Here is a 14,050-nt window from a genome sequence, read left to right as displayed (position 1 = left end):
AAAAAAAAATTGTAATTATAAAATCTTGTCATTGGACGAGCAACAACCCTTTGCCCCTTCACAACAGTGATTTAAATTTATCAACTTGAACAGTTAAAACCCTTTACAAATGTGATACACAAATGTTTGCTGCTCATCCAAAGTATGCAAAAAAAAAACTGTAGAAAAACAAATGTAAACTTTTTTAAAATAGAGGAACAGGACACACAGGGTCTAATGTTAGGGTTCGCGTATTTAAGCCGGACTGCTGGCTAGAAGTCAGTTTGTATCCGGAAGGTCCTGAGACCGGCCAGCTCGACCAAGGTTTTCCGTGGTTTTCCTCGGTACTAGAGCAAATGCTGAGTTGGTACCCAACTCCACGTTGCACTGCATGCCTCACATGCAGCCCTCCCATTGTTAACATCAAAATTTCGCCTTCATATAGCCCTCCCAACGTTAGCAAAAACAAACAAACAAAAATCCGATTATATGCTCTATCTTTACCAGAAGGACAAGCGGGCACTGCCTGGGAACCTTCAAAATCGGAGATATAGTTTCTTCCCCCCCCCCCATGTAGTGTCTCTCACTACGACCACCACTTCTTCTTCTCTCTCTCTCTCTGTATCTGTGTGTTCCGTATGGTTCTCACAATAAACAGCATTAACCTGTTGGTCGTTGCTATGGAGACGGAATGTGTTTCCTGTGAGGTACGGACTTCTTGCGCCGCGGTCTGAGGTTTGCCAGTCCTTGCTCCAGTCTCCCCATTCGCCCTGGCGATGTGGGTTTAGGGCCACTGTTGCACTGAAGACGGCGAAATATTCACTCTTGACGACTCCCGTACTCTGGATGGTGGGGGGCTATGTCGCTGCTGCGTGTTGCAGGCTCAGCCGTGCGTGTTTGATAGCATTTGTGACCCACAATAGGGGGCGGTGAGGGGGTTGAAATAGCAGATCCCCTTCAAACATCGACCCACACCCAAACACACGATATACCTGCATTCCCGCACCATGAAGACAGCCTATTGCTTGACTTGCAAGCAGAAAGGGTATGGCGGTATGTTGGCAGCATTGTGTCTGTGTAGGACTGAGAGAACTCCTATTTAGGAAGTCATCATGCTGTCTCCATCTTCAGGGCAAAATAGTGGCGACCAATTGGCTTGTTTCAGCTTCCCAGTTCGTTGTATAATAGGCACGCTATTTCCCGGTCTGCTTACTCTTCTACCCTGAAGATGGGGGCAGCTGTCGCCACCGAAGCGTTGGTAGTTCTGTACTACATTCGACGGCGTCGCATCCCTGAAGACAGGAATCACAATATTTACTCGGGATGTAGTGTGAGGTCGAACGTTAATGAACCTTCTGGAGTTGTAGTCAGCAACCGAGCGACCGCGAGCCCCTTAAGAAGGGCCTTGTTGCATTTAGTTCAGGGTAGGCCCGCGGTCAGGGGCCAGGACTTCCGCCCTACATCCAGGCTCGCATTGTTTCGTACACTCGCACGCCGCGAGCTGTAGAGCAGAGGCGGGGCCGTAGCGTTTCGTGACGGTCCTGAAACTCCCGTTGGAACTTTACACTTCCCATTTCCAGTTGCACTGAGGGGCACGCGGCAGCGCAGTTGCTTGAGGCACTATGCTACAAACCTGAAGGTAGCGGGTTCCATTCCCGATGAGGTCATTGACCTTTTCAATTGACCTACTCCTTCTAGCCGCACCATGGCCCTGGGGTCGACTCAGCCTCTGACCAAAATGAACACCAGGAATTTTCCTGGGGGGTAGAGGGCGGCCGGCGCGTAAGGCTGACAACCTCACCGCCATCTGTGAGCCGATTGTCTAGAATATGTTGGAGCCTCGACGTCTCACAACCCTATGGGCTTCCACGGCCCATTTCAAGAGTAGCTTCGTCTTTTTGCCTTTACCTCTTCACTGACCCACGCTCTGCGTGTACAGAGCGTGCTTTTAGACCGCTCTTCAAAAGTTTGTACACATTTCCGCTCTGCTCCGTGCGGGAACCGAGCGGGTTGGATTAGCGGTATCGTTATAGATGCGCGTATTCAGGAAGTACTGGGTTCGAATATTGTCCGGCGTTTCGGATATCCTGACTGGTGTTTTTCGTGGTTCTCGTCGCCCCATTCAGGGAAATCACAGTACAGCACTGTGATTAGGCTAGAACTGTTTCCTTTAAATTCATTTGGAATTCGTCATTTAGCAATGTCCCCAGGGCTGGGGGCTGTGTGGTCGTAAAGTTACCCCGCGCAGGGACGCATCACATCGGTACGTGTTGACCGTGAGGGAATTGTGGCGCGAGAACTGCCCGTTACTGTTACGGGCGAAGGTCCCGAGTGGAGTTGTTCTTATACGTGAGGGAAAATGCGTACATTGGTATTCAGCCGGGACCGCACTTGTCAGGCAGCGTGTAAATAGAATGATTGACAGCGCTCAGCTTGTAAATGCGCATATGAATATTTTATTTGAACGTCATGTATGGCGATACCGTTTGTGGGGCACAGGAAAAATGGTAGCAAAGAAAACTGGTGCTTGGTGTTTACGAAAACAGCGTTTGTAGGTTCGAAAATAATGCATTCAAACGGATCTACACACCTGGTTAATGGCGCCGACTGCTTACAGCAAGCAGGAATTAAAACGTTTCAGCCGTCCACATTGGTACACGGCGACACGTGTGTCATAATTAAAGCAGTCCATTAGAATGCGTGCTGGGCTCTGACACTGTTCATATGTCTAGGTGCCGCCATCTCGGCGCCTAGCGTCGGACTCTACCCCTGAGAGTGTCGTATGACGTCCATGGAGGATGAAATGCTACTGGAGCAGTTTTTGCTCTAACCCATCCATCAACGTCCCCTGAGCTGTGCGACAGCCCTGTCAGGCAGCACACTATCACATCTTGAGTCTCTAAATTTCAGGTACATCTCTGGCCCTGCGCTCGGCTGGTTGCAGAGGAAGGAAGTTGGAACAAATTAATATGTAATGAAACGGTGGCAGAGTTTACAGAAATGACATACGAGGCGCCATTGTAGTCATAATTACCTTTTGTTGGACAGTGGTAACAATGTATACCACCTACGTTAACGCTCACTTATCCGAAGCGCTTTTGGAAAAATTACCCGAGGCGCTACTGAACTTTTCTTTTTCTGAAGCTTACGTAGTGAATGCGGGATTTGCGATGTTCTCGATGCTGATTACTGTCTTCTGGAATGTGACGCAGTGCAGTCTGGTAGATAATTACCGACATTTCAGGGGAGCGTGTTGTTTCCGTCTTCAGGGTAGAGTGCGCAAGAAAGAATCTTCTTCCGAAACTTCGCCGTCACGTCCCCGAAAGTAGAGAGACAGAGTTGCTTTACGAATGGCAGTTTACCGCCGATGAATTCGTTTTGGCTCCAAGCCCCTTGAGGTTCACGACCAGAAATCTTTTCCAACTGAACTCTTGCGGTCATAGTCCTTGTCTCTTACGAATACGAATACATTTCTTTCTCCTATAAAAATTCAAAGATCCAGTCCGTACCTCACAGGAAACGCATTACGTCTCCGCTACAAAGCCCAACCGGTTAATGCTGTTTAGGGAAACAGTTGCTGTTTATTGTGAGAACCACACGGAACACTCAGATACACTGAGTGGTCAGAATGCAGAGTTTCTTGTTTTATTGTCAGTAACTGCAGAAGCCTTGAACAGAGATTTCCTAGAATTTGACGTTCAGCCTTTCTGAGGGGACTCCCGTCACTGCATTCACCGGGTTTACATTTGTTGCAGAGTCTGACAAGGTCAGAGAGACCCGGAGGGGCACATCAAGACGGGTAGCACAGAACACGCACGGGATATGGGAGCAGGGCAGTTTGAATAGTGAATGCGACTGTTTGACATCTGCACACGCTGTCACACCTCGGGGACATCCGCTCGCATGCGTCAAGTCGGGCCTTGGGGGGGGGGTGCTCAAATGTTGGTAGAGCTTATTACATGCGGTCTTCCATCTCTAGATAAGATTTACTGGGATATGACGCCGTGTTGTCTGGTACACCAGAGCCTCTAGCCCGTCCTCCTTTATCATATATAGGCACCACTCCTTTCTACGCCGGAGAAAATTGCGCAATGAGGAGTTTCATAATTAGTTATGTCCGTCAATTCTTGTACAGGTTTTGTCCACACGTTTGGCTGCCATTTCTGGGCGAAGCCTTATATGCAGAGGCTTTGCCAGGGCCTGCAGCAGATTTGAGATGGACAGGACATGCGACACGCATCGGTGAGAAGAGAAATGCATACAGATTTGTGACCATAAAGTCAAGAGGAAGGCGTTAGAAAGTAAATTTATCCCTGCAACAGGCTATGGCGATCCATATGGCTGTGAGAAGTCGAGGCTTCCACGTTTTCTAGACAAATGGCTCACAGATGGCAGTGAGGCTGTCAGCCTTACGCGCCGACCTACCTTTACACCCAGGAATATTCCTAGTACTCATTTCTGTTAGAGGCTGAGTCGACCCCAGGGCCATAGTGCGGCTGGAAGGGTTAGGTCAATTGGAAATCCAATGACATCGAGAATCCAACCTTCCGGCTTGTAGCATTGCGCCACAACCAACTACGCTACCGCGTGCCCCCCAGAAGGAAGGCAGCTACTAGGAAAGCCTAGAGGAAGAAGAGAAGATAATATTAAAACGTATCTTAGGGAAATAGAGTTGGGTGGTACGGACTGGATTAATCTGGAGCTGGATAGGGACCAGTGACGGGCCTTTGTGAACGCGGTAAGGAACATTCGGGTTGCATGAGCAGATGAGCGAGTGGCAGCTTCTCCAGAAGGACTAGGCTCTATAGAGTTCGCATTTGGTTGGTTCGTGTGATAATGACAGTTTGAGGCCGAAGCATGTGGTGTGTAGTCTGTGTGGTCCTTAATTTCATGGCGCGAGGCCCAACAGCCGTGCCTGAGAGCGCACTGAACGCACGGCTAACATTTCCGCATCGGTGTGTTGTCCCGAACCCCGAACAGGAGGGCTGAGAGTACACGTCGATGTACCTGAGCCCCAGTTTGCAAGTCGCCTGTTGTCACGGGGCAGGCAATGCAGCACACAGACGCCTACACACGGATCCGAGGCTGGCAGACGCGTCTAGGTACGGGACAGGCAGCTGAGTGCAACGTGTGAGCTGTGTACCCACGCTTCTCTGCCTTCTTCCGAATAATTGCTTCAGTGTGCTGTATTCTGGGCGGGAGAAACGAGAACTTCCTGTTCTGATGCCTGCTCCCTTCCTGTGTCATATAGATTCATGGCCGAAACGTCGCCAGATATCTCTCTTTTCCGTTTATTTTTCACTTTAAATTTCTTCTGGACGCTGGCATTTCTTCTGGTTCCTGTCTGAACCATCTTCTGTGACGTCCATAACGTTTCGATTCTAGCGCCCTCTTCACTTCTGGGAAGACGTCCCGGACGTAGGACGCCATGACGTGTCTGTGAGAGCGTCTCTACGTTGCTTGCAATGACGCGTAACTAAACAAGGTATCAACAATATAACAGCCGGGGTAGCTCAGTCGGTATAGCGGCTGGCTACGGGTTGGTCGGTCGAGGGTTCGGAGTTCGAGTCCCAAAATTTTTATCTTGTTCCCGTCGTCCAAACCGGTTCTGGGGCCCACCTAACCTCCTATCGTATGGATACCGGGGACCCTTTTTCCCAGGTGAAAAGTGGCAGGGGCGTGAAGCTGACTAGTCACCTAAAACTAATGTCGAAGTCAAGAATACGAAGATCTATACATTCACTCCCCCATACTCCTTCATGGTGTTGATTTACAGATTTACCCTATTTCAAGTACCAACAACATACCTGCACACATTCTCCGTCACTTACCTTTAATCCCTGTTCCGTGGTCCAACGAGCGAAGTTTACAGTTTTCTGTGAGCTTTCAGGTAGTGTTTCGGAGTAACTTACTGCTACCATCTTCAGAAGCGTGAAGACTAGAATTGTTAAGGGAGAAGGGAGGCCTGAAACCGAGGTCCTTTACTAGTCAACAGGAGTAAGGGGAAAGAGTGTAAAGAAAATTGACTCTTAGAAGTGTTCTGTGTCCTTTTCCTTTTACCCTGAATACAGATACCTCCGAAACGTCGGCAACTACCTGCCTTCACAATATAGAGTAATAGTACCGAGGAGCATGTGAAAAGGCTGTGATGCTGCACTGCTAGCACTGCGCACGCGTAACTTGGTGTGGGGGCAATAACATAACACGTAATGATGATATAGAGCCGGTGGTGTTGATTTGTGTAGATCAAAGCGTAAGTGGGAACACGCAGGCGCAATGACTGTCACGCTCACAGCCGCAGGCTACATTGAAACCTGGCAATTAATTACATCCACAACTTTGAAGTCTATGCTACCGATATGGTATATTGTGCAGACCTGAGCGGACCGTAGCCGAAACCTTTTAAAACTCAATGGTAACTATATGTACCACATGCTTTAACATTCAGAAACTCTACGATTTGGTCAAATGATGTATCTTTGAGTTTTCTATCGTTCTCACAATAAAGAGCGACTGTTTCCTTAAACAGCATTAACCGGTTGGGCTTTGTAGCGGAGACGGGGTGTGTTTCCTGTGAGGTACGGACTGAATTGCTATATATTCTGCCCACACAGTGTATCTGTGTGTTCCGTATGATTCTCACAATAAACAGCGACTGGTTCCCTAATTTTAACGGAGGAGGCGTTACACCCGAACAGACTTTCCACTCGAAGGCCTGCGTTCTTGTACTTGTATCACCGCAAGAGACTGGCGGCGGGGGGAAGTGTGGAATGCGCTGCATGAGCGCCGGGACCCAGCCGCCTTCAGAAACCGATCACTGCATCTCCCCTCGCTCTATCGCCGAAGAAGTGACATTCTCAAAGCACATGACTATAAGGGCAGGGGCAAGAAGTTAGGCGAGGGAGGACAGCTCCACGCTTCCAGATATGAGTTGCTGCTCTGTCTACCTCTCTACCTCTCTCTGTCCATCTGTCTACCTGTCTGTCTGTCTATCTGTCTGTATATTTGTCTATCTATCTGTCTGTCTATCTACGTATCTATCTATCTATCTATGGCTCTACAGCCCTTGTGGACCTTGGCAGATTTTCAGTTACTTAATCTATACACTGTTGGTAGACACCCTGGACGGGGGATGAGCCCGTCGCAAGGCCGCTAAATAAACACAGGACAACACAAACACAGAATAAACACACACGCAGACATCCATGCCTCGAGTGGGATTCGAACCCATGATCCGAGGGTTCGAGCGAGCGAGCGAGAACGGTTCATGCCTTAGCCCGCGCGGCCGGCTACTGTGACCTGCGAGTTGCGGTCCTACACGTTACAACATGCAGAAAGCTGCCAGTTGACCGTTTTCGATCGTGTGTACGTGACTCATCCCAGTTGTTTGTGTAATCTGCACATACTGCATAGTGGTATTACATGTTTACAGCTATAATTACATGTTCATTTGAAAGAATTAAAAGTCAGCAGCCCAGCGCAACCGCAAGAGATTTACTGGTTTCAGTGTTACTTTGGTTGAGACGAGTCAGACATCGTGGAACCCTAAACACCGTTGACCGGTTAATCGTTGCTATGGGGATATGTTTTTGATGTGATTTGTAAACTCGGTTTTTATATATCATTTAGACGAACTTTGGGTTTCAAAGTTCCACAATCCACGGCATATTTCACATACAGCCCCTACATTATTAGCTCTGATCATGCGCAGTAAAGCCCCGCTCAACATCTCTCCTCTGCTCATAACAAAGTTCACTTCCTAGAGATTTACCCCTCCTCAAACGTACCTATACTAGAAGGACGAGTGGGCACTGCCTGGGAACCTTCAAAACCGGCGAAAAAATATTTCACTCCCCCCTAAATAGGCCCTCCTCTCGTGTTTCAAAAACATAACATTCCACACGACAGGGTACAGTGTGATTAAAGGGCAGCTTGAAGTGAGCGCAGGCGCAGTCCGCACGACAACGCGATGAAGTTGTGCGGTTTGCCTACACAAGTCTTCAGAAGGAGCACTGCAGAGGAGAACACAAAAAAAGTCAATGCCAGGAATGCGATCCGAACATATGACGTCAGAGTGTGTGACAAACGAACCGGGATTTTCCACTCCTCCGTCCCACCGGTACGGAATTCTCGTGGCAGATGATAGAAGTAGGTTGGCATTCCTGAGGGAGCTGGGCGTCTGTCCGCGTGTTCAGGCGTCGCCGTCCCCAAGAGAATACGCAGTAGATATCTTCCTGTCCGCCTAGATACCGATTGTAGGGCGAATATGCACAGCATCGATGCAACCATTGTCCCGCTACTTTTGCCCCCCCCCACGCTCAACACAGTGGCCAGGCCTAACAGCACGGCCTCTAAGTACCCTGTTACTGAGACAGCAGAGGCGTTCTTTACGGAGCTTCCCAGTCGCTTAAGGAACACAGCCTATCACATGGCCTGTTCCTGAAGCAGATGAATCCAGCGCGATCCTCGACATCCTATTTAACACTCGTTTTAATATTATCATCCTATCTACCCTTGGGTCTCATATTGGTGGTTAGTTTTACGACCTTGTCAGTAGCTGGACTACATAACTGCGAAATGCAGGATGAGTCGGGAAGAATTGCGAAGCGTGTTGTCGTTGGCCTGAATGCACCTGGAGGGGCTGAAGAGAGGCACAAGAAACGAAGACGATCTGTATTCCCGCCGGGTTTCGAACCAAACACCTCCCTAATATGAGTCTAGAGGGACCTGAGTCTCCGAAGTTGACTCTTTGTTTCGGGTTTCCTTTATGTAACCACGCCTTCTAGACGCCCAGCCCATCTCATACTCTTTGAGTTTGATCACGCTATGAACAGCACAAGCGAGTGTTAATGTACGCCATTAGAAGCCAAAGCAAGGCAACGTTCAGTGCGTTATGTGACACCGTTTGAAACGCATTAATAATTCAGACAATATTGTGCCACGAAGTGGTTTTATTTCTGCTTCGTAATGGTCAGTATATGAACCATTTCCGGTTGCGATAAGCCGGATCCCATTATCATCTTATCAATTATACAGAGTGCCCCTTATTTGTGGGCCCCGTGGAACATAGAGGCGCTGTGTTGCGCAGTGGATGCTCTCACACCGGTCGTTACGAAGTGTTCTGTCGCTGTGTGGTCCGGCGAAAGACAGCCGATGTTTCGGAGGTGAATGGTGCCTCCATCTTTAAGGTGGAAAAATAAGCCAAGCAAGAGACTAGCGTGAAGCAGGCAGCATGATCTGCTTGCATGGCGCATAATGGGGAGGTTCATAATTTGTTCTTTTCAGCAGTTGTTATTAGGGCGAAAAAATCAAGGGGATTAGATGGGTGGTTCATGTAGCGCGGATGGAATTGATGAGATGCATTTATTTTTTTACAATGGCTCTTCCAGCCCATTCAAGGCCCAAGCCTCTTATTCAGTTCGTAATCATTTTACACCGACGGTAGGACTCCTTGGAGGGGGATCGGCCCCGTCGCAAGGCCGCTATCTAAATACAGGACAACACAACACTGAATAAACGCACATACAGACATCCAAGCCTTTCGGTTGGCTTTGAACCCACGATGTCAGCGTTCGAGCGAACGAAGACAGTTCATGCCTTAGACCGCGTGACCTCTGTGGCCGGACGTGAGATGCGTATACTTACAGAATTATTAATAGAAAAGGCCTGCACGTAAGAAACCAATTGCTAGATCTAGATTTGGATGGAGAGAATCATACTGAGGCCGAATGTGTGGGTCTGGATGTGTCGTGATGGTGGCCAGTGGTCCGTTGTTTTTATCGCAATAATGAACATTCCCTCTGAGTGAAAGTGAGGGAATTTTTGAGCAGCTGAGAAACTGTAAGCTTCTGAAGAAGGACTCTCGTCAAGCATCTGTCGTGAGAAGAATTATGGAAGCGATCTGCGCTCTGTAGGGGGGGGGGGGGGTCTGCCTCTGGCAACGGCTCCACTTTATTCAATTTAAAATTGATGTTAAACGATTTTGCGGAAGAGAAATGAGTTTCAGAATTAGAATCCTGTCACTGCACGTTCCGCGATTCTGTAAGCAGAGGAGCCGTGGCTGATTTTGCGTGGTCTTGTCACCAGTTTCCATTGTATGTGCTTTCTGTCCGCATTTCCCTGGTATTGTTTCATATTTCCGCCATGCATTACGCTGTTTAATTCCCTTTCCCTAATCTCCTCTCCCATCTTTCCTTATCGTAATCTCCTGTCCCATCTTTCATTATCGTAATCGCCTGTCCCATCTTTCCTTAACGTAATCTGCTGTCCCATTTTTCCTTATCGTAATCTCCTGTCCCAGCTTTCCTTATCGTAATCGCCTGTCCCATCTTTCCTTATCGTAATCTCCTGTCCCATCTTTCCTTATCGTAATCGCCTGTCCCATCTTTCCTTTCCTTATCGTAATCGCCCGTCCCATTTTCCTTAACGTAATCTCCTGTCCCATCTTTCCTTAACGTAATCGCCTGTCCCATCTTTCCTTTCCCTAATCTCCTGTCCCATCTTTCCTTATCGTAATCGCCTGTTCCAACTTTCTTACCGTAATCTCCTGTCCCATCTTTCCTTTCCCTAATCTCCTGTTCCTTCTTTCCTTATTGTAATCTCCTGTCCCATCTTTTCTGCGGCCTGTCGGCTTCTCCCCTCCGGGCGGCTAGTGACGTCACGTCGCAGCGTGGCCGTGCGGTTCGTTTAAACGTGGCGGTGCCTGCTCCGAGACCCAGTGTTGGCAGAGAGGGAGCGCGGCGCGGATGTGTGTTCTGCAGGGGATTCCCCCCCATTCGAACCTCTCGACACATTTAGTGCAACCATGGTAACGATTGTTGTCACATCGGGGGTTCCCACGTCTGCTGGTCTTATCGGGTGGTAGCATGAACTGACGTCACCGCGTGTACCTGCAGCCATGGCCAAGACCATTAGCCTGATTGGTCCCAGGCACTCACTTGTGTCGTCACGCAAGGAGCTCAGTGTGTTATGTGGCCAGCCGCTCTGCCCGGCTGGCTTACGTCTTGTCTCGACTGGAGTACCTTCATGAGCGAACCTCTTAGGATCCTAAAGATTTGTTGTGTGGTCGCGAATTTTGTTTGTGCGGCGCTGACACAAGAAATTGCGTTGGATAGTGTTGTTAATAACAATACCTGTTCAGTGATGAAGTGTTGTGAAGTGTTGAGTCGAAGTGGATCTAGTTGCCTACTTGGAGACAAAGCACAGTGATTACTTTCAAACTATATCGGGCAGCAATGGGAGTGTATAAACATCGCGTGGACACGCGGATAAAATTCGTTGACAACAGGACTAGACGCCAGTGCAACGCCATCTGAAGTACATTAACTGAATCACATCACGAGTTATTAACACAACAATGGATGTTGTACCCAGCGCCCCTAGTGACTTGGGAATGGAACAAAAACAACTGCTACTTCCTTAATTAACTCAAAAGATGTTATCTCAAACGCAAACACATCTCTCTCGTCACAGATTAGTGAAAACGAGCCTCTGATTTCAAATTACGTCACGATTAGCCACCCCGGTTCTCGTATGCTGGGGTCGTGAGGGCGTTGGAACCGACGCTTCCTGTTCGACGCCTCAGCACAGGCGCTCATTAGCATTTGTGACTGTCGACAGAATTATCTCCGAGATATTCCCGTAGTTATCAGTGCCATTGACAAATGAGATAATTCATCTGTGATAGGATACCGAACCTATCTGCACACGCTATCGTTGAGTGCAAGTTATCTTCGGATAATCACATAGAATTAATCTGTAATATATAATATTCCGTTTTCTAGGTCTGACAGAAGGAATTTAAAGGAATTGAATTGTTCCTCACGTTTGCAATTATTTTAATTTCTGTATGTACATGCTGATCACGCACGCTTTTGTCGGTTGGTGTCTTCTGTAAATAAGTCTGATAAGTGTAAACGGGAGTGACAGCGAGGATTACATCGAGGAAAAGAGGAATAGAACGTGAAAACAAAGCAAAATTCCGACCGTCATTACGAGGTTCCTATAAGCCAAAGAAATTGAGTACCTTTAAAAGTGTTTTTTTTTTGTTCCATAATTTCCTATACGAAGAAACAAAACGCTTGCAAGAGACTGCTCAGCAGCTGTGCATTTGTAAGCGGGAATCGTTGCAACACTGAGACGGCACCTGTCCTCTCCACTGGGACTCTGGGAAGATGGAGTGTTTCTGTGTGAAAAGTGCGCCGCATAACGTTCCAGAGCGTGTACCCGTGTCGTGCAAGTCAGGGGCACGAATCCCTTCTGAATGAGACGAAACAGCCGTGGAGTAGGGCCCACCGACGTTAAACAATGGGTCCACATTGTTGCTGTCACGAGAGGCCCAGAGCATGCTCGGCCGCAGTCCGTGTCCACATTCTACCTCAACATTCGCTGCTGGTGTGCCCAGTAAAGTCAAGGGAACGCAGACTTCACTGCGACCTATCGATCACTCATCCAATCAATCATCTGGCAGTGCAATATAATTTAGACTGACGTGATAAGTATCAGACGCGCCGTGAAAGCGCGGAAGGCAGTGAATCATAGCAGTTAGGCCAGCACCGACGACGTATGGAGGGCAGTAACGTTACCATAGCAACGACAATTACCACTGTCTTCTCCGGGCTCCGGCCATCCTCAACCCCGCCGCCCGCCCCATGGTTCCCCGGCCCCGACTCTCACTACAGCCCCGTGGAGGCCGTTATCATCGCGCTCGTCTTGCTGTGCGTCACTATAGGCACCGTCGTGGGGAACATCTTGGTGTGCGTGGCGGTGTGTCTGGTGCGCAAGTTGCGGAGACCCTGCAACTACTTGCTGGTCTCGCTCGCCGTGTCGGACCTCTGCGTCGCGCTTCTCGTTATGCCCATGGCTCTCCTGTACGAGATCCTGGGCCGCTGGAGCTTCGGCCCCGTGGTCTGTGACCTCTGGGTCTCATTTGATGTGTTGTCCTGCACGGCGTCTATCCTCAACCTCTGCATGATCAGCGTCGACCGGTACTACGCCATTACGAAGCCGCTGGAATACGGCGTCAAGAGGACGCCTCGTCGGATGATCGCCTGTGTGTCACTTGTGTGGCTGGGCGCCGCCTGCATCAGCCTGCCGCCTCTCCTCATCCTGGGCAACGAGCACGGGCAGACCGAGACAGGCACCTCGCAGCAGTGCATCGTGTGTCAGAACTTTGGTTACCAGATCTACGCCACGCTGGGCTCCTTCTATATCCCTCTGACTGTGATGATCATTGTGTACTACAAGATATTCAGGGCGGCCCGCAGGATCGTGTTAGAGGAGCGCAGGGCCCAGTCGCACCTGGAGACGCACAGTTACTTGGAGATCAGCGTCAAGAACGGAGGGGGCCCTCCAGAAACCAGAGTGGCAAGTACAGCCTCGTCACCAGCTGTGGCTTCCGCAGCTCGCGTGCAGCACCATCGCACCAGCACCACCAGCACCACCACCACTGTAAGTACCACCACACGTACCGCACTGTAAAGACGGAGGGAGCTGCGTTCAAGGGCGTGCCGAATGTGCAGTCACGTGGATTCGTGAGCTATCCCGCAGTTTCCTGGCTAGCCACGTCACGTGTTGTGATGATAGGTGATTGGTGCATCGGAAAGGATTTAGAAGGAAGCGGTCGTGGCCTAAATTGAGGTACTATCGCAGTATTTTCCGAGAAGGCCTGAGGAAAACGACGAAGCCCTCTCAGGATAGCACGTGCTTCTTGAATAAAGATTACCGTTAGCCAGTCCGCAAGGGGTCCGGCACATGTTCACTTTCCTCGCCGTTTATATTACAGAGTTCAGTGCAATTAGGAAATTAAAGTTCACAGCCGTTGCTACCGTACATATTGGTAAGAGTACAGAGTAAATTTCATAATATATTTGGGTATTATCGGTCAGGTCCGCGGTTACCTGTACCCGTGTCCGTGTTACGTGAGCTGTCAGGCCTCAACATGGCGCGCCGTCTGACAGGGTAACTCGACCCGCAGAGGCAGCGGTCACTGCCGGCGCTCTGAAGCCTGAGGTAGACTGCTCCATGCTCCGCGTGCCAACAGAGATCGGTAAATTCCCGGCTTTATTTGAAA

At 49.3% G+C, this 14,050-nt stretch overlaps 1 protein-coding gene across 1 annotated transcript in view; it reads left to right on the top strand.

The window, feature by feature from the left end:
• Positions 1 to 10,712: 10,712 nt before the first annotated feature.
• LOC111873521 (5-hydroxytryptamine receptor 1) overlaps positions 10,713 to 14,050 on the top strand; it is a 67,974-nt gene continuing 64,636 nt past the window's right edge. Inside the window, exon 1 of the mRNA XM_023868299.2 lies at positions 10,713 to 13,428. Coding sequence (XP_023724067.1) covers positions 12,544 to 13,428 — 885 coding nt within the window. The 5' untranslated portion in view covers positions 10,713 to 12,543. The remainder of the gene's footprint in view (positions 13,429 to 14,050) is intronic.

This window comes from Cryptotermes secundus, unplaced genomic scaffold (genome assembly GCF_002891405.2).
Source record: "Cryptotermes secundus unplaced genomic scaffold, Csec_1.0 scaffold395, whole genome shotgun sequence".
Lineage (NCBI taxonomy): Eukaryota > Metazoa > Arthropoda > Insecta > Blattodea > Kalotermitidae > Cryptotermes > Cryptotermes secundus.
Note: the sequence above shows the minus strand (reverse complement) of the source record. Positions and strands in the feature narration are given on the sequence as shown.